We start from the raw sequence: 25,720 nt of genomic DNA on the forward strand, positions 1-25,720 counted from the left end.
AATTTAGAACCCGCCTACTTTCCTTGTCAATCTCAGCCGGGAAACTAGCGGTATCGCTGTACTAGGTTATGCATCTGGTCTACTCTCGGAAAGAGTGGGGAATTCTCGAGAAATCAACATGAAACGTCATGGGTTTTTGTGCCCTTTGACATTTATTTGCGCTTGTGTCCTTATCGCTGCCGTCTGCTCAGTGAAAGGTGAGTCCCGTTTATTTAGTTGGTTAACTCATCCAACCCTATCGCAAGAATCTACTGTTAAAACCTAATCCTTCAAAGGGACAATCCGGAGTTCAAACAATAACAAAGCTGCTGATCCGCTACTTGTTTTGGTACACAGCTGAAAGATGTGGCTTGAGAAATATAACCACTCTCAAATTCACAGATCGACTAACCATCCATGAGGACTGACCATCCATGACATCAAAATGATAGTTTTAACCATGTTTTGACGCTATAGATCTACAGTGTATATTTACATTGACTTTGTTTACAAACATTGGAGTAAAACAAGCTTATATTTTGGGTTCTGATGAAGTTCATGAAGCATTTATAAATGCTATTCTTTAATAATCAATGGCTATATGTCATTCATTTAACAGTCCAAAAATGGATGTAGCAACTCCAGATTGTCCCTTTAACATGCAAGGACCTTATGTGTTACATTCAGAGGTAGACTGGCTCTGACAGACAAAACAGCCAAAGACTCCATCTAAGGTTCTAGAAACATAAAGCCCTCTACTTTTATATCAGATACAAATTATTTCACAAATATAAAATATACACTTACTGTACAGTACACCGTTTCAACCAACAATATTTTTGTGTTACAACAAGTTTCTGGCATCCTTCTTCAGTAACACACATACTGGTTACTCACAGGTGTTCATATTTGTATCATTTACCTGTATTGATTTTATTCAGATGACTATTTTTCACTGTAAAAGAACTAAGCAAAGTATCTGTCTGTAGGACAACACATCATTAATGCCAGATATAACTGCTGATTTTGCCTGTCACTCTCATGTCCAACTCTTGTATTTACTGCTCTGGCCCATACCTCTTGCATCAGACACTTATAATGCAATGTCCCAACTTTTCACCTGTAGGTTTCAGTGAAAAGGTTAAATGTCACAGGAGATGGACATCCAAATGTGGGCTGGATGATCAAATCAAAAGCAAATTAAATTTATTTATATAGCCCGTCTTACATCAGCTGTACAGAAACCCAGCCTAAAACCCCAAACAGCAAGCAATGCAGGTGTAGATGCACAGTGGCTAGGAAAAACTCCCTAGAAAGGCCAAAACCTAAGAAGAAACCTAGAGGCTATGAGGGGTGGCCAGTCCTCTTCTGGCTGTGCCGGGTGGAGATTATAACAGAACATGGCCAAGATGTTCAAATGTTCATAAATGACCAGCATGGTCAAATAATAATAATCACAGTAGTTGTCGAGGGTGCAACAGGTCAGCACCTCAGGAGTAAATGTCAGTTGGCTTTTCATAGCCGATCATTGAGAGTATCTCTACTGCTCCTGCTATCTCTAGAGAGTTGAAAACAGCAGGTCTGGGACAGGTAGCACGTCTGGTGAACAGGTCAGGGTTCCATAGCCGCAGGCAGAACAGTTGAAACTGGAGCAGCAGCACGGCCAGGTGGACTGGGGACAGCAAGGAGTCATCACGCCAGGTAGTCCTGAGGCATGGTCCTAGGGCTCAGGTCCTCCGAGAGAGAGAATTAGAGAGAACATACTTAAATTCACACAGGACACCGGATAAGACAGGAGAAATACTCCAGATATAACAAACTGACCCTAGCCCCCGACACAAACTACTGCAGCATAAATACTGGAGGCTGAGACAGGAGGGGTCAGGAGACACTGTAGCCCCATCCGATGATACCCCCGGACAGGGCAAACGGGCAGGATTTAACCCCACCTACTTTGCCAAAGCACCGCCCCCAAACCACTAGAGGGATATCTTCAGCCACCAACTTACCATCCTGAGACTAGGCCGAGTATAGCCCACAAAGATCTCCACCACGGCACAACCCAAGGGGGGCGCCAACCCAGACAGGAACACCATGTCAGTGACTCAACACACTCAAGTGACGCACTCCTCCTAGGGGCGACATGGAAGAGCACCAGTAAGCCAGTGACTCAGCCCCTGTAATAGGTCTTAGAGGCAGAGAATCCCAGTGGAGAGAGGGGAACCGGCCAGGCAGAGACGGCAAGGGATAAACATAATGGGAGGAAAAAAGTTATTGGCACAATCTTTTTAATCAGGAAACAGTCATTTTCTTGTCATTACTTTTTTTGTGTAGTCAGGTCTGTAAAATGAAGGGATGTCAGTTTCTATGATCCATAATTAGTTTATCATTTAACTCTCATCGTTAATAAAATGTCCCTGCATTGCTTAGCTAAGAATTACATTTCAAGTGTGCTTTCAGTCAAGTGATTTTCTTTCTCACCTACTCAAACACACTTTTCAAGCTCTGCTTTCATTTCATTGTGTAAATCATATTTTAAACATTTATCACATATCACCACTGAAAATATTTTGTCTGTCTAATCTTAGCTAAAAAAATCACTAGAGCTTAGATAGTGAAGATTGCTGCTCTTTGCCTCAGACAATTCCTCGATCCAATCCAGAGGGCTGTACCTCTCTCAAATGGTCTAGGTGAGTGGAGTTGTTCACACCATGGTTCTAGTGATGACAACCCCCATAAACCTAAAAGATCATCAAAGTTGGCGCTTCAAAAGTGTGAAGGGTATTATTTCAGTCCTGTCTGCTACTTTTACAGTCAATATATGTAATTGAATGCCTGACTCAGACATATTGTTGCCATGTGATTTTTGATGATAGACTGTCAAGCCTGTACTTAAATGTTAAGATATGGTTAGCAGCACAGTCTTTTTGTATTGACTACAATCACAACTAGTGATTCTTGTAAGAGGCATGTTGTTTACTCTAAATCATTGTAGGTTGAAAAGGAAGAAGAGGAACAACACTTAATGTCTATTTTGTTTTTGGAGAACAGAAATGTATTTTTGTTACTCAACCCACCCCAATGCACACAGAAGGGTTGGAAGCACAGGGTCAGCCACTGTGCAGCACCCCTGGAGCAGATGGCAGCTAGGATATTCAATTCTCACCAGATTTTTACTGTCGGGCCTGTGATTCTACCCGGCAACCCTCCGCTTGCTGGCCTGTTTCTCTAACTCTTTAGGCTACCTGCCACCCCCTAACAGGATCTGTTCTCTACTAGTCCTAATGTACACACAGTATACTGTATTTCCATAAGATATGCTTCACAGAAAGTGTGCCACAGAAAGTGTATAAGAAGCTGTACCGATGGAATAGGAATCATCCGTATCCTGTTCCCACTAAAGCAGCATTATCTGCCTACAAAGCTGCTATCTACAACCTAAAAGGGTCCCCATAGAACTGTTTAAAGAACCCTTTTTGGTTCCAGGTAGAACCCATTTGGTTCCAGGTGAACCCATTTGAGTTCCATGTAGAACACTTTACACAAAGGATTCTACATGGATCCCAAAAGAGTTCTAGAAAATAAAGGAAAGCCGCACACTCTAAGAGCTCAGATGCAAAAATTTAATAACCAACGTTTCGACAGCGAAGCTGTCTTCATCAGGGTATCATCACAAACACTGCGAGATGAGTCATTTATGTAGTGTCAAGAGACACACAGGTGTTTGTAATCATGGCCAAGTATGGCCTAATATCATTGGTTAACTCAAATATTTAAAAAAAATGGCATACAAAGAACATACAAAAAGACAAACAAATGGATAGCATACAATCATAGCATTTGTAGTCCAAAATGCATCCAACAAACAATTACAATAGCAAAATCACAATAATCACAAGAATGGCTTCAGATCAAAGTCTATGTTGAGACCGAAGGGAGCAAGGGTCTTTAAATTAAAGATCCAGGCAGCCTCTCGTTTTAACAATATATTATCAAGGTCACCCCCTCTCCTCGGGAGGGTGACATGTTCGATGCCAATATAACGCAGAGACGAAATCGAATGGTTTGCTTCCAAAAAGTGGGCCGCAACTGGGTAAGTCAAGTTTTTGCACCTAATGGTGCTACGGTGCTCTGAGATACGTACTTTTAATTCACGCTTTGTTTTACCCACATCATTTTTACCACAAGGACAAGTTATAAGATAAATAACTGCCTTAGTGGAACACGTGATAACACCTTTAATTGGGATCGATTTCCCTGTTTGGGGATGTTTGAAGGATCTACATTTATAAGTGCCATTGCATTGAGCACAGCCATTACACTTGTAATTTCCATCCAGTATGGGCCCAAAAGAGTTCTACCTGGAACCAAAAAGGGTTCTCTTATGGGGACAGACGAATAACCCTTTTTCTAAGAGTGTACAGGTGTATGACTGTAATGAAAGGTCTACCTGTAAGCTTAGGCAACAATGTGCTCAATTATAGCCGCATCACTATACAACAAAACATATGTTTCTTTGCAACATCTCTTGGAATACTTGTAATGCAGAGATTTTCAGATCATCTTTAGAGCATTTAGAGAATCAGTTTCTCTCTGGTGATAGAATGAGCTCTGTATAGTCACTCTTATTTGTGTGCTAGGAATGTTTACCTCAACCACCTGTCCATGTTGTGTGTTCATCGGTTCAGGTGGTATACCTGGCTCAAGCCCCCTGACCCTCGACACACCTAGGTCGCATTCCACTGCTTAGACGTTGTCCGATCTTACAACGCCTGTATAGGTAAGTTACCTATCAGATAACCACATCAATCTGTCAGTCGATGACACAGTCAATGAAGTGGCTGGCACGCAGCAACCATTGGTTGATGCATGCAACGTCTGAGCAGTGGAACGCGACCGTAGTGTTGTGTACAAGCATTTCGCTACATCCGCAATAACATCTGCTAAATATGTGTATGTGACCAATAAAATTTGATTTGATGTGATTTGTAAGTGTTGGTCATTCCTGAAATGAGGAAAATGGAATCCACTTCGAGGTACAGTATATCCCTGGTCTGTTTATAATGTTGGGAATCCTGCATTCTTTTAGTCTGGCAGACAAACACATTCTATTAGTGAAGTAAAGCACAGGGGGAGGTGAGAATGAAATGCACAGTCCATTTAACATGTCAGTGTGTCTGTCTGGACCCAGAGCAATAATCTTTGGCTAGTTCTAATGGCAGACTGTTAACATACTGTAGCTGACCAGCCTGCACGCAAGTTTAGGTTCTGGGTTCCGAGATTAAACTTTCGCTGTGTTTAAATGTGTTTCTTCGTATCCAAGCAGCAGGAAAAGCAGAACATAAGTTATTTTGCACCCACGCACTTCATTGTTATTGCAGGTGTAGCGAAATGCTTGTACACAATACGAGGGTCATGTTCCACTTGAATAGCTGACAATTGGTGAAAGAAGCTGAAACAGGTTGATACCATTGATGATTTATTGTCATGAACCACAAACTCAAAGACAGGTGTCACTTCTGTTCCCCTTTCCATCCCCTCCCTTTCCTGAGTGTAATCAGCAGAGGAATTTTTGGGTTCCAGGTAGAACCCTTTTTGCTTTTTGGGTTCCAGGTAGAACCCTCTGTGCAAAGGGTTCTACATTGAACCCAAAAGGTTTCTACCTGGATCCAAATGGGTTCTACATGGAACCCAAAAGGTTTCGACCTGGAACCAAATGGGTTCTACCTGGAACTAAAAATGGTTCTCCTATGGGGTCAGTCAAAGAACCCTATAAGGTTCTAGATAGCACCTTTTTTTCTAAGAGTATAGGAATCTCCACAAAATCATGAAATGCCTTTAACTTGAAATGCCTCGTACACTTTCAACACAACACTTTCTCTCACCCCTATGTCAGCTCCTCAAAGGAAGTGTTTTAACGCTGGTGTTCAAGCTGTAACGTGTCTGTTGTTGGTTGGTATAAAGCCAGTATGCTCACTACAAAAGGTTGACCGAGGCTGTAAAACCCACTGATGAATAGAACAGCCCAGGTGAATGGTGAGAGGAGTGCACCATGCAGCCCTCTACATTACATAGACCTGGGTATCTAAAACACTTAGTAATTACATTGTACCAAGAGGGTAACTACATCAAGTAATCCTGTAACTATATAATAAGCTACTTAGCAATACTTGACAGGGAGCACACCAACTATTTTTGTCAGGCAGGGAGCTTGTTCATGATTGTCAACTCTAATGACCATTCTCAGCTCACCTCTTCAAACTCCTGTATGTCATTGAACCTACCCACTGTAAAGCAACTATGATTCTGTTTTAGTATGCTGGTATATCATGTCATGTCATGGAGGACTGTAAGGTCACTCTTGGCTTAGTGGAACCATAAAACCACCTTTCTCCCTCTTGATGTTTCTGTCCTCTCCTTCCTGTGCTCTGTGAGTCAGGACTTAGGCCCTCTATGACCTCCCAGCTAACATGGGCCCTCAACATCACCACATCTCCTTTGTGTTCATGGAGGGAAACGACACTCGTTAGAGTGCCAGTGCCTGTATTCACAAAGTGTCTCAAAGTAGGAGTGCTGACCTCGTATCAGGTCCTCCCTGCCCGTGTCATCTTATTCATTATGATCTAAAAGAATATACTGACCCTAGAGCAGCACTCCTACTGTGAGATGCTTTGTGAATACAGGGCCAGGAGTCCAGGGACGTCCCTTATCAAGCCTCCAACTCTTCATGCTGTGATGTAAGATATGTTTGATCACATGTAATGGAGAGGCCATTGGGGTGAGGTGTGACTGCCTTTTGACACAGAGATTGTCAAACTGTTTAAAACATGGCAGGTGCATGGAGGATCCATATCGTGCCTTTATGAGGCCACCCTGTGACACTCCTCTCTCTCACCTCATTTTATTTCCTCCCCCCCCTCTCTTTACCACTGTCTCTTCCCCCTCTCCCCCGTTTCCCTCTCTCTCTCTCGCTCCCCCTCTTCCAGGTGACTACTGTGAAGTGAATCTCTGCCATAACGGAGGGACGTGTGTGACCGGGGTGGGGGAGGACCCATTCATCTGTATCTGTGCTGATGCTTTTACTGGAGACACCTGCCACCTCAATGAGACTGGTAAGGAGGAGTAGAGCTAGCCAAATATGGTCAAGGCAGGTCAATGAGACTGGTAAGGAGTAGAGCTAGCCAAATATGGTCAAGGCAGGTCAATGAGACTGGTAAGGAGGAGTAGAGCTTGCCAAATATGGTCAAGACAGGTCAATGAGACTGGTAAGGAGGAGTAGAGCTAGCCAAATATGGTCAGGGCAGGTCAATGAGACTGGTAAGGAGGAGTAGCGCTAGCCAAATATGGTCAGGGCAGGTCAATGAGACTGGTAAGGAGGAGTAGAGCTAGCCAAATATGGTCAAGGCAGGTCAATGAGACTGGTAAGGAGGAGTAGAGCTAGCCAAATATGGTCAAGGCAGGTCAATGAGACTGGTAAGGAGGAGTAGAGCTAGCCAAATATGGTCAAGGCAGGTCAATGAGACTGGTAAGGAGGAGTAGAGCTAGCCAAATATGGTCAAGGCAGGTCAATGAGACTGGTAAGGAGGAGTAGAGCTAGCCAAATATGGTCAAGGCAGGTCAATGAGACTGGTAAGGAGGAGTAGAGCTAGCCAAATATGGTCAAGGCAGGTCAATGAGACTGGTAAGGAGGAGTAGAGCTTGCCAAATATGGTCAAGGCAGGTCAATGAGACTGGTAAGGAGGAGTAGAGCTAGCCAAATATGGTCAAGGCAGGTCAATGAGACTGGTAAGGAGGAGTAGAGCTAGCCAAATATGGTCAAGGCAGGTCAATGAGACTGGTAAGGAGGAGTAGAGCTAGCCAAATATGGTCAAGGCAGGTCAATGAGACTGGTAAGGAGGAGTAGAGCTAGCCAAATATGGTCAAGGCAGGTCAATGAGACTGGTAAGGAGGAGTAGAGCTAGCCAAATATGGTCAAGGCAGGTCAATGAGACTGGTAAGGAGGAGTAGAGCTAGCCAAATATGGTCAAGGCAGGCGGACGTATTTACAAAGCTTTGAGTTTCAAATGGGACAATTCAATATACTCAGTATACTGAGATTTTGGTCTTGTCACTTCATTTTTAGAAGCAAAGCTAATTTCTTGGACTGGCACCCAGGCGCTGGCTTCCATTTCTGTTCGTTAAACCTGACTGTTTTTCATTAAATGAAAGCATATTCTTGATTTTTTTCCTTGAGTGTGTCCCGTCTTTATAATTGGTCAATCCTACCTTAGGTCCCTGCATTCCCAACCCCTGCAGGAATGATGGGTCGTGTGAGGTCATCACTCCGACCAGACGAGGAGACGTGTTCAGCGAGTACGTGTGTAAATGCCAGCCTGGCTTCGAGGGCGTGCACTGCCAAATCAGTAAGTTCCTTACTTGTGACTGTACCTGTCCTGGCCTAATTCGCCCTGCCGACCCGGGCTTTCCTTCCTTCAAGTAATCCCAGATCTGAATTGGTTGGTTGGATTGGTGAAAGTAATAGGGAAGTAGTTGAACATGGCCAACATGTCTGTGCTACTCAGCGTTTCCCCTAGATTGTTGTCTTAAGATACATTTTTAAATCGAAAACAATGAATGCCAAATTGTTTTAGGTGAGGAGAACCAGAGCTTGGCTTGGGTAGGGTCCACTACCCCAATCCTAACTTCCACCATTCTGGTCAAAACAACAAACTGACAGACTGAATGGTGTGTCATGGCAGGTGGTGTTGAGGTATTATTAACATTAATGGGTGTAAAAGTTGGAAAAGCCTGAGACATTTTCCACTCTGTGAATGAGTGTAAGAAAGCATTGTGGTGAGCTCATGATTCATGAGACTTTCATTCAGCTCATTGGAGAGCTATTAGCTAATGAGGAAATGGCAACCCACCTAAGCCTCTTAGAGTGAAAAAGCGCTTTTCAGCCATTTTGACTAAATGCAGCATGACTGGGTGAATCGTGGATATGAATCTCCTTTCAATCTCCTGCTTGGAAGGCATAAGATGTTCAATGTGATCTCAGCTTTTGAAGAAATTGTGATTTAGCTCTTTAACCTTCAATGGGGGTCCAATCTGGTCCTTACTTTTTAAAATTAATGCTAAATATGTGAGTAGTACAGAAAAGACATGATACGAAATGTCCCTTTGGCTTCACACTATGACGTAACATGACATTAAAGGGGCAATCTGTGTTAAATACATCCATCTTTAGACTTTTAAAATGAATTATACATGCCCATTTCTCATGGGTTTAGATCAACTGTCGTACCCTATTAGAACCCCAAATATAAACTTGTTTTACTCCTTTGTTTGTAAACAATGTAATTGCAGTCGAAAACTGTATAGCCTAAAAACATGGTTAAAACTATCATTTTGAGATCATGTATGGACAGTCCTTGTATCCATAGCTCTGTCCATGAATTAGAAATATGTTGATTTCTCCAACCCCTTCCGTCAGCTGTTAACCAAAACAGCAGCTGGGTGGCTTTGTTATTGTATTGAAACTGCAGATTGCCCCTTTAAAAACAGTGACGTCATTATGATGACATTTACAACATTTATTTGGATAACAAAAACCTAAGAATGAGTGTTCTAAACCCTTCTATGGTGAGGAGAGGTAACTCTGCCTGCAGTGCAGCCCAGGGACACACCCAGGATGTGGTGAAGCGTGGGTTGCTGATGGATGGGCTTGAGAGAGAGAGAGAGAGAGAGAGAGAGAGAGAGAGAGAGAGAGAGAGAGAGAGAGAGAGAGAGAGAGAGAGAGAGAGAGAGAGAGAGAGAGAGAGAGAGAGAGAGAGAGAGAGAGAGAGAGAGAGAGAGAGAGAGAGAGAGAGAGAGAGAGAGAGAGAGAGAGAGAGAGAGAGAGAGAGAGAGAGAGAGAGAGAGAGAGAGAGAGAGAGAGAGAGAGAGAGAGAGAGAGAGAGAGAGAGAGAGAGAGAGAGAGAGAGAGAGAGAGAGAGAGAGAGAGAGAGAGAGAGAGAGAGAGAGAGAGAGAGAGAGAGAGAGAGAGAGAGAGAGAGAGAATATTCTGAAAGTATTGGATCCTGTTTGAATAGTTTCCATCCTTCCTCAGAGGAATCACTGATCCAACCAAATTGGATACGTAACAGGCAACAGCATACGTTCCACCACATACCTTTCACCTATCGACACTAAAAACATTCAAGAAATCCATGTACAGTGGGGGGAAAAAGTATTTGATCCCCTGCTGATTTTGTACGTTTGCCCACTTACAAAGAAATGATCAGCCTATAATTTTAATGGTAGGTTTATTTGAACAGTGAGAGACAGAAGAACAACAAAATAATCCAGAAAAACGCATGTCAAAAATGTTATCAAATGATTTGCATTTTAATGAGGGAAATAAGTATTTGACCCCTCTGCAAAACATGACTTAGTACTTGGTGGCAAAACCCTTGTTGGCAATCACAGAGGTCAGACGTTTCTTATAGTTGGCCACCAGGTTTGCACACATCTCAGGAGGGATTTTGTCCCACTCCTCTTTGCAGATCTTCTCCAAGTCATGAAGGTTTCGAGGCTGACGTTTGGCAACTTGAACCTTCAGCTCCCTCCAGATTTTCTATGGGATTAAGGTCTGGAGACTGGCTTGGCCACTCCAGGACCTTAATGTGCTTCTTCTTGAGCCACTCCTTTGTTGCCTTGGCCGTGTGTTTTTGGGTCATTGTCATGCTGGAATACCCATCCACGACCCATTTTCAATGCCATGGCTGAGGGAAGGATGTTCTCACCCAAGATTTGATGGTTCATGGCCCCGTCCATCGTCCCTTTGATGCGGTGAAGTTGTCCTGTCCCCTTAGCAGAAAAACACCCCCAAAGCATAATGTTTCCACCTCCATGTTTGACGGTGGAGATGGTGTTCTTGGGGTCATAGGCAGCATTCCTCCTCCTCCAAACACGGCGAGTTGAGTTGATGCCAAAGAGCTCCATTTTGGTCTCATCTGACCACAACACTTTCACCAGTTGTCCTCTGAATCATTCAGATGTTCATTGGCAAACTTCAGACGGGCATGTATATGTATTCTTGAGCAGGGGGACCTTGCGGGCGCTGCAGGATTTCAGTCCTTCACGGCGTAGTGTGTTACCAATTGTTTTCTTGGTGACTATGGTCCCAGCTGCCTTGAGATCATTGACAAGATCCTCCCATGTAGTTCTGGGCTGATTCCTCACCGTTCTCATGATCATTGCAACCCCACGAGGTGAGATCTTGCATGGAGCCCCAGGCCGAGGGATATAGACAGTTCTTTTGTGTTTCTTCCATTTGCGAATAATCGCACCAACTGTTGTCACCTTCTCACCAAGCTGCTTGGCGATGGTCTTGTAGCCCATTCCAGCCTTGTGTAGGTCTACAATCTTGTCCCTGACATCCTTGAAGAGCTCTTTGGTCTTGGCCATGGTAGAGAGTTTGGAATCTGATTGATTGCTTCTGTGGACAGGTGTCTTTTTTACAGGTAACAAGCTGCAGTTAGGATTACTCCCTTTAAGAGTGTGCTCCTAATCTCAGCTCGTTACCTGTATAAAAGACACCTGGGAGCCAGAAATCTTTCTGATTGAGAGGGGGTCAAATACTTATTTCCCTCATTAAAATGCAAATCAATTTATAACATTTTTGACATGTGTTTTTCTGGATATTTTTGTTGTTATTCTGTCTCTCACTGTTCAAATAAACCTACCATTAAAATTATAGACTGATCCTTTCTTTATCAGTGGGCAAACATACAAAATCAGCAGGGGATTAAATACTTTTTCCCCCCACTGTAGCTTAAATATCCAAATTGGCTGGACTTGAAATGTGGAAATTGTTGAGCTGACATGGAATAGTCTACTAACCTAATCATTTCTGCTCAGTGTGAGTTGAATTTGAAAAACAACTTACCTATTTGTGTTACGAATTAAAACCTTCATATTTGAGTAGTAATGCGTCATATTTCAGCCTCTACTTTTTTGTTTACGACATGATTCCATATGTGTTATTTCATAGTTTTGATGTCTTCACTAATATTCTATAACGTAGAAAATAGTAAAAATAAAGAAAAACCCTTGAATGAGTAGGTGTGTCCAAACTTTTGACTGGTACTGTATGTAATAATGATAAACTAGTCCCTGACAAAAAATTTAATAAAGTCAAATGGAACTTGCAAAGGCAAAAAAATGTACTCACGTTGAGCATAAATCATTGGGTTAATGGGGTATACCATGTCAGCTCAACAATTTCCCAATTTTAAGCCATCTTGGATATTTATGTTCACTTGACTTTTACTATTGTCTACGTTGTAGAATAATAGTGAAGACAGCATAAATATGAAATAACACATCATATATATATATATATATATTATATTATATTATATTTTATTTTATTTTAGGTTCTTCGAAGTAGTCACCCTTTGCCTTGATGACAGCTTTGCACACTCTTGGTATTCTCTCAACCAGCTTCACCTGGAATGCTTTTTCAACAGTCTTGAAGGAGTTCCCATATACAGTACGCTGAGCACATGTTGGCTGCTTTTCCTTCACTCTGCAGTCCAACTAATCCCAAACCATCTCAATTGGGTTGAGGTCGGGTGATTGTGGAGAACAGGTCAACTGATGCAGCACTCCATCACTCTCCTTCTTGGTCAAATAGCCATTCACAGCCAGGAGGTGTGTTTTGGGTCATTATCCTGTTGAAAAACAAATTATAGTCCCACTAAGTGAAAACCAAATGGGATGGTGTATCGCTGTGGAATTGACTTTTTCTAAGTTGCATGTTTTGTGTGTACAGGCTTCTACCAGGTTTTCTGTAATACCCTCCTAGCCAGCCAGGAACTCTCCCTCTGAGGCACCTTTATAGCAATTAGCCATGGTCCACTCTAATCTCAGAAGGCTTTAGCAGAGCAAGGAGAGCGCTGCCAGTCCTGCTCTCTACACAGTAGGCCTAGCTATTGAGAGCCTCAGTGCTAGTTGGGTCAGTAGTTGCCATCTCATTAAAACAAACTGATATTCATGCATGGACTGGTACAAGACTTTTTACATTCCAGATTAGGATCTAGGAGGCTAATGCCACTATAACCCTTGTCCTTTCCATTCATTTCCTTGGTTTGTCCAAGTTTTCCATTGAAAGTCCAGAATCTGATTGAAAAACCAGGCACGCTGATGCGACTACAAAACTGTAGATGATTCATAGCATATTTATAACCTCTAACTGCTAGTCTGACCACCTATTGCAGTGTTATTGCTGTCTGGTTGTCACCACCCACATTTGTTCTTGTGTAGAACGTCATAGATTTTATAGGCCTGTAGGTAGGGTGGATCCCAGTACTGTCTTGTTAGTCCATCGTTTGACATCAACATGGCTGGAATTCTCCTGCTTGGGTAGTGGTTGGATATATTGCTGTTTGTTATGGACCCCATTATTCTAGAATCTTCTGCCCTTCCTTCTAAGAATGGATTAAACCACTCTTGACCTTCTGTCAGTGTCCCTGTCTGTCGTTGACACAGACGTAGACACATACACACATGCAGGCGCACGAACACACACAGTCTAAAGACACACCTACGGCATTTAATCTACCTAATCAAGGTCAGAGATGTTATTTACTGAATAGATTCTCAGAATGACTGGAGGGTGTGTGTGTTTTCTGTGTATGTGTCACCTCCTGACCCTAGTAAGATGTCATTTTCTATAGTAGAGTAGGGCAGGGCGTGACAGGGAGTGTTTTTGGGTTGTTCTATGTTTTCTATTTCTATGTTTAAGTTCTAGATTGTCTATTTATATGTTGGGGTTGTTTGGGGTTGATCTCTAATTGGAGGCAGCTGATCCTCATTGCCTCTGATTAGAGATCATATTTAAGTAGGGTTTTTTTCTCATTATTGTTTGTGGGTTATTGTCTTTTGAGTAGTGTGTTGTTCTCTCTGCGTCACGGTTTGTTGTTTTGTATTTCAGTATATTGCATTCAGTTTCACTTTTAATAAATATGTGGAACTACAAAAACGCTGCATCTTGGTCCGCTCCTTCGAACAGCCGTGACAGTATGTGGATGCACGTGGGTGTGTGTGCTTGTATTTCTCAGTGTGGGGGTGTGTGTGTTGTCACGCCGTTGAGCGGAATGGGTTTTAGAGTTGGGACCAATCCTCTTAGAGTTAACGGGAACAGCAGCTAAACAGAAGATGTAGTGTTAGTGCTGTCTGCCCCGTAGATTACAACCTGGAAGTGGCTCCCAGGGACACTTAGACTGCTATAAACACAGTTTTCAACCACTGTGTTTACTGTTTATGGCCTATTTTTAAATTCCCGGGATGAGTAATTACAATATCAAGATGTTCTATCTCTATGGTTACCTAATGTTTCTGTCCGATGACCCACCAAACCATTTTGGAATTTTCCTGTGACCCACGGGCACTGAATGAACGAACAAAGCAGATTTTTTTGAAGGTCCACACCCTAGAACGAATCAGTAATGACTCACTAACGGGTACCGACCCACCATTTGAGACATACGGTTTTATCAGACAAAAATAATCACTTATACAATTCCCCTGACGTCAATGACTCTGTTGAATCATTTTTGTTGTTGTTGTTCACTAAGAACCAAACAGAAGCAAACAGAGGGACCTACCAATGTTTTCTGTTGCAAAACATTTTGCTATGGTTTGCTATGGTGTGGACTAATGAATACAGCCCAGTTATAAGTCCATGCTATTTATAATACAACTGAGCCCCCTGGTGGGGACTAGAAAGAGCTGCAGCAGTGGACAGACTACCATAGACTTCACCCAGATCACCTCACCCTGCAGGCACAACATAGAACACACCCAAAACCACAACCCTGCCCTTCACCTGTGGTAATTAATGATGCCTGGCCCCAACGTTGCCCCCAGCTGTGCCCCTGTCATCACCCCTGTGTCTTAGAGAACACACATGCAGAGAGGCATTATGGAGGCACGCTGGTGGTATTGTGGTGCTTCAAGGTTCACCCACCTGGCTGATTAGCCTACATGCCAGGTAGTCTTACTACTGGGCTATATCTGACCTACCGTTGGGGTACAAGTGTACTGCATTTAGCCATCAGGGACTGTGTTCTCTCCTGCTCAGGTCCAGGGAGGGTTTTAGATGTCAGATCCAGTGGGCACAACTGGTTCATTCTGATGTATTTTCATTCTTTATGGTCCGGTTGTATAGAGCAAATCTAGTTATATGACCAGATAAGGACAACAATGTTTAGTCTTTCTTGATGTCTTCCTGAAAAAAATCCATCCAGAAAAGCATTATGTGACATAATGAAGTCCCATGTCAGATTCCTATGTTAGGACAAGGTTTATTATGTGACATAATGAAGTCCCTTGTCAGATTCCTATGTTAGGACAAGGTTTATTATGTGACATAATGAAGTCCCTTGTCAGATTCCTATGTTAGGACAAGGTTTATTATGTGACATAATGAAGTCCCTTGTCAGATTCCTATGTTAGGACAAGGTTTATTATGTGACATAATGAAGTCCCTTGTCAGATTCCTATGTTAGGACAAGGTTTATTATGTGACATAATGAAGTCCCTTGTCAGATTCCTATGTTAGGACAAGGTTTATTATGTGACATAATGAAGTCCCTTGTCAGATTCCTATGTTAGGACAAGGTTTATTATGTGACATTATGAAGTCCCATGTCAGATTCCTATGTTAGGACAAGGTTTATTATAATGACATACCCAACTTCTATATAACTGTGTCTTTCTCTTGCGCTTGTCCTGTCTAGATGTGAATGACTGTGAGAAGCAGCCATGTAAGAACGGTGGGATGTGTCGAGATCTGGATGGTGACTACACCTGCCTGTGCCCTTCACCCTACGTTGGAAAGCAATGCCAGCTCCGTAAGTATAGGGCAGGGGAATCACTGCGTAGTAGAGACTGAAACATGTCTATAACTCTGTGTATTACACGTTATGAATTGTCTCTCTTTGTACTTTGTCACAACCAGTATGTTCATATTAGAGATTATAACCTGTTTATGTCTCTATATAAGATGTTATAACATGTGTATGTGTTTGTTCCAGGTTGTATCTCTCTGATGGGGATGGAGGGAGGAGAAATCGTAGAGTCTCAGATCTCGGCCTCCTCTGTACACTATGGCATTATGGGTCTTCAGCGCTGGGGTCCAGAACTGGCCCGGCTCAACAACCAGGGCATGGTCAACGCCTGGACCGCAGCCAACCATGACAAGAACCCCTGGATGGAGGTTAGAGAACCAAGTCAGTTTAGTAAATAATCAGTTGTTGTGGTAATCGTGTTCTCAAATGGTGGGTCATAACCCACTGGTGGACCGTGGCCAGCTCCTCATGGGTCCACACTAAACTTTGGCTTGAAACATGCTTTTCTACTTGATGAAGTCACTCAATCTGGCCTCTCTATGGACATTGTCATGGATAAGAATTGAAACACTTTTTCGATTTGTCTGAACGATGCCACACAGCTCTAGTAAAGTCTAAGCAGGCAGTACACATATAAACAGCCATACACTGTACACTCTCAGAAAAAAAGGTGCCATCTAGAACATAAAAGGGTTATTTGGTTGTCCCCATAGGAGAACCCTTTGAAGAACCCTTTTTGGTTCCAGGAATAACCCTTTTGGGTTCTATGTAGAATCCTTTCTAGCTGGAACAAAAAAGTTGTTCCAATGGGGACAACTGTAGAACCCTTTTGGAACCATTTTTTTCTAAGAGTGTATCATCTAAATCCCAGTGGGGAGGATGATTAGTGGTTTGACCCCTGTCTGACCTCTCTCTGACCTCTGACTCTAGATCAACATGCAAAAGAAGATGCGCCTAACTGGCATCATCACCCAGGGTGCCAGTCGAATGGGCATAGCTGAGTACATTAAGGTCTTTAAAGTGTCTTCCAGCTTTGACGGTAAGACCTACACCCCCTACAGACCAGCGGGACAGAGGAAGGACAAGGTGACTTTACAATATGAGTTTACCATAGTAATATTCATTTATAGTTAGTGACCCAGTGTAAGTTCATTTAAACAGTTGTCCCATTTCCTACAGTCTACAATAACTTATAAAGGGTCAGATAGGTTTCATCCTCTTAATGGTTAAGGTCAGAATTGTGGGAGGTTTAAGCTGTTCCTAGATCTGTTCCTACTGGCGTGTTTTACTTGGAGCTGTACAGTTGCTCCCACATGAATGCCTGTAACAACTTGGTGACCTCACTTCTGTGCCACAGGTGTTTGTGGGTAACATTGATAATGACAGCACCAAGACCAACCTGTTTGACCCTCCCATCGTGGCCCAGTTCATCCGCATCATTCCTGTGGTGTGTCGCAAGGCCTGCACCCTGCGTATGGAGCTGGTGGGCTGTGAGCTCAATGGTAAACAGACACCTCTACCCGGGAAAATAGAGAGGAAAGACGACTAGACTGCATCTCAATAGTTTTAATTGGCTTCCTTTCCTCCTCGTCTCCGTCTGCATCGATCTGGAAACTCAGGACAGGTGATAGAAATATGGTCTGGCTATTTGCTGTCTTGTTTTTTACATCAGATGAGAATAAGGAGATAAAGAGAGGAAGCCACTCCAGACTGTTGAGATGCAGCTGTAAATAAACCCCCATTCAAAACCCCATTCAAAACCCCAGGGACATTCAGAGTTCTCTGCCTGAACCACAAATAGACCTTGAGAAAACTTACAAGCCCACCAAGTAAAAGGCATTAAGTTGGGTACATGCGGTCTCCTTGTGTTGACACTGTGGCTCTTCTGTTCAGCTTGCTGACAGTAAGAGGGGTTTGTTTAGATGGCCTAACACTAGTCTAGATTTAGTTATGGTTAGACCACATATTGTAGGGAATGGTTTGGACAGCATTCAGAGGGAGACCCATGCCGTGCAACAATGGAGATGGAAATCCTGACAAAAGCACCACCCATACACTCACACACACCATGTCCATATGTGTTTCCAGCCCCACCCTATTACTCAGTGTGTATAGAGCTACAGTTCAAATTGACTTGCTGCTAGTAAGGCTATTGGGATTCCCTCACTTTTCCTATTCCCCATTATTTTCCTATTCCCTGCCTCGCCTTTCCTATTTATTTCAATGCCTCCTTTATACAAATGTTTTTTGTTTATTGTCAATATCTGTCTGGTACTTTTCATTCCCTGCTTTGATCTGTCCTTCACTGTTTATGTCATGCTATCTGTCCTTCACTGTTTATGTCATGCTATCTGTCCTTCACTGTTTATGTCATGCTATCTGTCCTTCGCTGTTTATGTCATGCTGTCTGTCCTTTGCTGTTTATGTCATGCTGTCTGTCCTTCACTGTTTATGTCATGCTATCTGTCCTTTGCTGTTTATGTCATGCTATCTGTCCTTCACTGTTTATGTCATGCTGTCTGTCCTTCACTGTTTATGTCATGCTGTCTGTCCTTTGCTGTTTATGTCATGCTGTCTGTCCTTTGCTGTTTATGTCATGCTGTCTGTCCTACACTGTTTATGTCATGCTGTCTGTCCTTCACTGTTTATGTCATGCTGTCTGTCCTTTGCTGTTTATGTCATGCTGTCTGTCCTTTGCTGTTTATGTCATGCTGTCTGTCCTACACTGTTTATGTCATGCTGTCTGTCCTTTGCTGTTTATGTCATGCTGTCTGTCCTTTGCTGTTTATGTCATGCTGTCTGTCCTTCGCTGTTTATGTCATGCTGTCTGTCCTTTGCTGTTTATGTCATGCTGTCTGTCCTACACTGTTTATGTCATGCTGTCTGTCCTTTGCTGTTTATGTCATGCTGTCTGTCCTTTGCTGTTTATGTCATGCTGTCTGTCCTACACTGTTTATGTCATGCTGTCTGTCCTTTGCTGTTTATGTCATGCTGTCTGTCCTTTGCTGTTTATGTCATGCTGTCTGTCCTTCGCTGTTTATGTCATGCTGTCTGTCCTTCACTGTTTATGTCATGCTGTCTGTCCTTTGCTGTTTATGTCATGCTGTCTGTCCTTTGCTGTTTATGTCATGCTGTCTGTCCTTTGCTGTTTATGTCATGCTGTCTGTCCTTTGCTGTTTATGTCATGCTGTCTGTCCTTCGCTGTTTATGTCATGCTGTCTGTCCTTTGCTGTTTATGTCATGCTATCTGTCCTTTGCTGTTTATGTCATGCTATCTGTCCTTCGCTGTTTATGTCATGCTATCTGTCCTTCGCTGTTTATGTCATGCTGTCTTTCCTTCACTGTTTATGTTATGCTGTCAAATCAATCGATCAATCAGTAAGTGGCTAATCTGCATGCCTTGAGCTGCAGTGGTGGATGGTGGAGGGAGAAATTAGGAGGATGGGCTCCTTGTAATGTACCCCACTGAGTGGGTGGGTCTTCACTTGGGTGTGATCATTGGTTTCTCTATTGGTTTTCTGTCTTTCACCTCCACTCCTTTCCTGTCCATCATTGTCTCTCTGCTGTTACGTTTGCAGTATATTCCAACACGACAGGTTGCTCTGAGCCAATGGGCATGAAGTCCCGCCTTGTCTCTGATGGACAGCTCTCGGCGTCCAGTGCCTTCCGCACCTGGGGCATTGATGCCTTCACATGGCACCCACAGTTCGCCCGGCTAGACAAACAGGGCAAGACCAACGCCTGGTCCCCCGCCACAAACAACCGCTCAGAGTGGCTACAGGTGAGACTGACTCCACCAGCCCTAATATAAGGATGAGATCTACTCTTTTAAAGGGGCAATCTGGAACAAACCTCTTGTTTTGGTAAACAGCTGAGGGGTGGGGCCTGGAGAAATTTAACCACACTCAAATTCATAGACAGAGCTATGGATGCAAGGACTGAACATCCATGAGCTCAAAAGCATAGTTTTAACCATGTTTTGAAGTTAGTGTTTGTTTAAAATTACATTGTTTACAAACAATGGAGTAAAACAGTATTTTTGGTTCTGATGGAGTAAAGCAGCTAAACGTCTATTCTTTAAGAACCAATAGCTAGCTATATACACTACCATTCAAAAGTCTGGGGTCACTTAGAAATGGCCTTGTTTTTGAAGGCTACTCCATGCGAGAAATCACCAAGAAACTGAAGATCTGGTACAACGCTGTGTACTTTCTACTCCCTTCACAGAACAGCACAGACTGGCTCTAACCAGAATAGAAAGAGGAGGGGGAGGCCCACAACTGAGCAAGAGCACAAGTACATTAGTGTCTATTTTGAGAAACAGACGCCTCACAAATCCTCAACTGGCAGCTTCATTAAATACTACCCGCAATCTCTTCAGATTACCTCAACAAATTGACAACTACAATGCCAAAGGTCTGCAAGGCTGTAATTGCTGCAAATGGAGGATTCTTTGACAAAAGCAAAGTTTGAAGGACACAATTATTATTTAAATTAAAAATCATTATTTATAACCTTGTCAACATCTTGACTATATTTCCTATTCATTTTGCAACTCATTTCATGTATGTTTTCATGGAAAACAAGGACATTTCTAAATGACCCCAAACCTTTGAACAGTAGTGTAAGTAAAATACATGTACGTACCAATCCCACATGACCATTTTAAACTGTCTTCTTTAACAAAGGATTTCAGGTAGCACTTTATTTTACGCTTTAGAAATGACATGGTAATGACTTGGAAGTTACTTGGTAAAATGGTATTCATACAGTAATAACCTATGAGTTACTTGTTTGTGTCTTTAGGATGGGAACTTTTAGTTACCAGGTAGTTCCCAGTTGTGTTGAATTAGTTGTAGTACGTGGCAGAGTGTACAGATTGTTACCACATCATTTCTTAGTAAATACCATCTAAATATCAATGGAAACAGTGCTTAGAGGAAGGGTCACTTTCTCTTCCTAATATGATTTGTAACACAAGTAATGGATCATTTTTATCATCCCTGTGGGATTCTGACATCTGTTCTTGCTTCATACTATTTTATATGATGAAACAGCTATTCAATATTGGGCAGAAATAGTGTGGTAAAACAGACCCCAGGGATAGGAGACTGACATATGTTGACGTAGTATCTTTGTTTATAAACTTCACCCCGCTTCTTATTCTGAAAAGTGAAGACATTCCTGTGAGGGGAGTCTACCTTTTACTAGTTGTAGGTTTTCATGACACTGATGAAGGTCAGATGGACGAAACGTTTTCCTTTTTTCACCTGAAATCAATGTGTGAACTATCCTTCTCTTTTCTACGATGGTTTTTCTACAGTAGACAAGACACGTTTTGTGATTTTATTTGACCTTGGGAAAAGAGCTACTTTGTAAATACCAAAATACAGGGTTCATTGAATTGAAGGTATTATCTCATCATTAATCTGGTCTATATGCTACTGTCTTGTCCTCCATGATCCTGTCCCAGGTGGACCTGGAGAAGACCAAGCATCTGACAGGCATCATCACCCAGGGGGCAAAGGACTTTGGGGTGGTGCAGTTTGTGTCCGCCTTCAAAGTGGCCTACAGCGACGACGGACAGACCTGGAACCTGGTGAAGGATGAGAACACCAACACAGAGAAGGTCTGTGAACCATTGCTCACAACTTATTCTCATTATGACAGTCTCATATATTGGGGCTCCCCAACAAAATAAGTATTTTTCAGCCTCATAGTTCTGATACGCTTAACTAGCTTCCTTTCCTTGTCTCCTCTCCTTCATCGCCACTGATCTATCTGTTAGATGATTAATGTCTACCCAGCCATTTCAATGTTCGTAAAGGAGAGGAAGCCATTTAAAAGCAAAGGGACACAGACATACTAGAATCTTTTTTACCCTGACTATTTGATTTCGACAGTAGGGATAAGGGGTTTTGCAAACCTCTGCACAGTTTGTTGACATGAGTTGGGACCTGACTGTGTTTTCCGTGCCAATTTACGGACCTCCCTCTCCAGACCCCCACCCTGTGTGTGGAGTGTATCCCCTGGTCCTCTGTGTGTATGATCTCTTTACTTCCTGTTTTGTCCCTGGCTGGAACAGTGCTAGTGACGCTTAGCCCTGTAGCCCCCCTCTCTGTGTGGGATAGTGGAATAGGAGAGGCCAATCTTCACCCCCATGGGAGGGCTGCAAGCAAGGGGCTGTTTAAATTTGCATTGCTATGCTGAATAATTCAATGACCTTCAGTGATGTATAAACAACCAATCTTTTCATTTAGTGTAGACCCTTGACATTATATGACGTAGCCAGGGGCTTCCTCAGAGGGACTGGGAGGGGAGTTGTGTTTGGGTCGTAAGGCTGTCATGAATGAGGTCATAGTTCAGACCAATTTACAACCCTTGATGGGAGGGCTCAGACATTTACCTTTGACCTTTACATATTGGTTCATATTAGATCTGTCCTCCCATTCAGTAGTACCATTAAAAATGACTGTTTCAATGAATATGGTGAATATTGAAGTTTATCTGAACAATAACTGTTACACACATGAAGTAATGTCTTAACACAGTTGGGTAGGAGATTGAAAAACTGAAGTGAACCTTGAGAAGGACTCCCGCACACTGTGAATAATGCAAAAAAAGACATTTGATGAGTCCCTTTCAACATGCATATTTAAATATAGACATATTTGTTCAGATGTAGAATTATTCACACCATACAACAGATTTGGTAGTTAACCGTTGACCATTGATGTGTGTGTTCCCTGACAGATATGGTAGTTAACCATTGGTGTGTGTGTGTGTGTGTGTGTGTGTGTGTGTGTGTGTGTGTGTGTGTGTGTGTGTGTGTGTGTGTGTGTGTGTGTGTGTGTGTGTGTGTGTGTGTGTGTGTGTTCCCTGACATATTTGGTAGTTAACCATTGACCATTGATGTGTGTGTTCCCTGACAGATTTTCCAAGGCAACATTGACAACAACATGCATAAGAAGAACCTGTTTGAGCCTCCATTCTACGCCCGCTACCTGCGCGTTGTGCCCTGGGAGTGGCACGAGCGCATCACCCTGCGCATGGAGCTGCTGGGCTGTGACTTCTAGAACTGCATTACCCATAATCCACCAGTGCTCCACTCAGCCCTCCACCCAGTCTCCATACCGTACCTGTCCACACTGGAATCAGTCACACCTTCCTCTGCACCAGGACATAGAAATCTAATGTTTAGAATGTACATTGGGAAAATGTGTCAGGTTCTAACGTTCCAGGATTTTGCATCAATAGAATATGCTCCAGATTAAGTCTGCTCTACAGCTTGTATTTCTACAAATATTTTTCTGATTTTTTTTTTTGTTTTATTCTCCAGCTAAAACTGATCAATTCCAATTGGTTTTCGATCCTTTCCACAGTGACTGTGGCACAGTGTCAATTCTAAATATATGGGCTCTCACATTCTCTTTGTAGAATTAGGGTATGTCTGAAATGACAGCCTATTCCCTATGTAGTGCACAATTGTTGACCTATTGGCAGTACATGTGCTGTGGTCAAAAGTAGCACAGTATAGGGAACATGTTGGACAAACCCTTCCCCCAGCGCTGCCAGTTCCAACACGTTCTAAACACTCACAGTTCTGTGTGATGTCACTTTGCCAGCCGACCTAGCAGCTGTTTGTCCCGCCGTGCTCTCTGACATTATGTATCCAGGGTGAAAGCCTTCTATTTACAGCAGTGGTATTCAGAGTCAGGGTCGCCAAATAAAAATAACATCCTATCCCAGTCGGCGTGGACTTATCCTAGTTGGTGGCGACCTAAAAAAGGAAGAGTAGCCAACAGATTATTGTATGGGACAATTTACATTTTTGAGAAAGATTGGTTCTCTTCATTTTTATAAGAGAGATGAAAAGACAATGAATTGAAGGTTATTTGTTGATGTAAAAATCTAAACTTAGAGATTTGAAGGTTGTGTTTTTAGATTTGGGTTGGGGTCACCAGAAATTCTGCCGAAAAAATGGGGTCCCTGCTGAAAAAGTTTGAATACCACTGATTTAACACAGGAGGTCGGTGCCACCTTAATTGGGGAGGACGGGCTCGTAGTAATGGCTGTCGCAGAATTAATGGAATGGTATCAAACACATGGTTTCTATGTGTTTGATTCCATTCGCTTCATTCCAGCCATTATTATGAGCTGTCTTCCCCTCAGCAGCCTCCACTGTGATTTACAGTAAACAAAAGGCTCTGTCGAGGACCACAAAAAAGCAGCTTGCAGTCCTGATGTGGACCCCAGACCTGGAGTTAAAGACCCCTGGTCTACCATAATACAGATGGGAGTGTATCGAAGGGAGAGTAGACACATCAGCTGGTCGATATGAGCACTTAGTAGTATATTGAAGCAGGGCCTGTGTGCAATATACTTTTGGGGAAATAGCTGGACATAATAAATTAACAAATTTGTTAAATGACAATGGAATTATTGTACTGTATTTTACCTATACTGTATATTAATTAAAGGAAGGACATTGGTTTTTAAAGTGAAACTAAAAGCTGCAAAGGATTGTTCAGTATGATGGTGTACCTTTCACACTTGATCCATGCAAAGGATTGTTCAGTATGATGGTGTACCTTTCACACTTGATCCATGCAAAGGATTGTTCAGTATGATGGTGTACCTTTCACACTTGATCCATGACTTAAGTTTTTTTTCCAATTTAGCAGATTTGTTTATGTTCTAATAATAATCTTGCATTCCAAGTGGGCCTATAACAGTTTTTTTCCATAATTTATTAGCAGAAATGAAATCATACAGACAAGAGACGACTAGAAATGATTGAGTGAGTAGAAATTATTAGACAATATGTTGTGGTTTTTAATTCTTTTTTTAAAGAAATCAATTATGTTGGTCTTCAACAGACATCATTAATTTAAAAAAAGCTGAAAAACATTGTGTTAAACATTTTGATTGAAAATAATGTTCATTACATAAGACATTGCACGGGTAGACATTGATGTCAGTCAACTTAGAAGTATAAAAAGAAGTGTCCCTTTGTAATTTCACCCTTCTGCCTAACTCTCAGTGACAGGCAGATTCTCTCTCTCTCTCTCTCATTTCTCTTTGTCCCTCTACTACTTCCTACTACTTCCCCCCTTCTCATTTTCTCTCCCTCCCACTGTTTCTTCCTCTTCAATTTGTGTCCATGCCGCTGCCAGGACGTTACAGAGCAGAACTTTGTGTTCCCCCTAGTTCTGCAGTGGAGCCCCATTCTCCTGCCTGACCTGTCTGATCATACTGTCAGGACGGGCGTGTCGTGTATAGCAGAACAGAAAAAAGTTGTGGGACCTGAATATTAAGTGACATCATGGGGGCTTGTTTATGGGGCTGTGTGTGTTAGTGCATACAATCTGAATTGCTTTTATAAAATAAACAGATACTCTTAAACTTCATAGTTGCAATAAACGTGTTTACAGCCAACGTCAGTATAAACTACAGTAATTTAGTTGACTCTTTGGGCGTGATGACTGTCCAGAAATAATGTTCTGTTCCCGACTGTACAATAGCAGAATAATTCATAAAACACTGTCATTAAGGCTAGACTAAATCATCTCAACCTTTTTGAATGAAATTCAATGTCCATTTTGGTGTCCCATACATGTTGGGACTAGGAAGTAGTCTGGCCAGTCCAGTGTGAACCACAGAAGACAACCCATGGGTTTGTCCTAAATGGCACCCTAATACCTTTTGACCAGAGACCTATGGGTCCCTGGTCAAAAGTAGTGCACTAAATGGGGAATAGGGTGCTTTTTGGGATACAAGCCATTGATGACCACTCTACCGCTCTGTTGTAACACTGTCCGACCACTGAGGGATTTCCATTGTGGGTCAGACCGGTCAGACCATAG

General features: G+C 42.5%; 1 protein-coding gene across 3 annotated transcripts; it reads left to right on the forward strand.

The window, feature by feature from the left end:
* Positions 1–25,292, forward strand: LOC106562526 (lactadherin). Of its 3 annotated transcripts, none has more exons than XM_014127457.2 (10): positions 1–197; positions 6,966–7,091; positions 8,250–8,381; positions 15,744–15,857; positions 16,041–16,222; positions 16,785–16,940; positions 17,212–17,356; positions 19,433–19,635; positions 21,328–21,483; positions 22,787–25,292. In XM_014127457.2, exons 1-10 carry the CDS (start codon positions 119–121, stop codon positions 22,928–22,930), a joined length of 1,437 nt encoding a protein of 478 aa, XP_013982932.1. In that variant the 5' UTR covers positions 1–118; the 3' UTR covers positions 22,931–25,292. The 3 variants fall into 3 exon arrangements, with proteins under 3 accessions (XP_013982932.1, XP_013982933.1, XP_045545356.1); XM_014127458.2 differs by having other exon boundaries at positions 19,451–19,635; positions 22,787–24,374; XM_045689400.1 differs by lacking the exons at positions 1–197; positions 6,966–7,091 and adding an exon at positions 7,793–7,868 and having other exon boundaries at positions 22,787–24,374.
* The last annotated feature ends 428 nt before the right edge of the window (positions 25,293–25,720 follow it).

Source organism: Salmo salar, chromosome ssa11, assembly GCF_905237065.1.
Source record: "Salmo salar chromosome ssa11, Ssal_v3.1, whole genome shotgun sequence".
In the NCBI taxonomy this organism is placed as follows: Eukaryota; Metazoa; Chordata; class Actinopteri; order Salmoniformes; family Salmonidae; genus Salmo; species Salmo salar.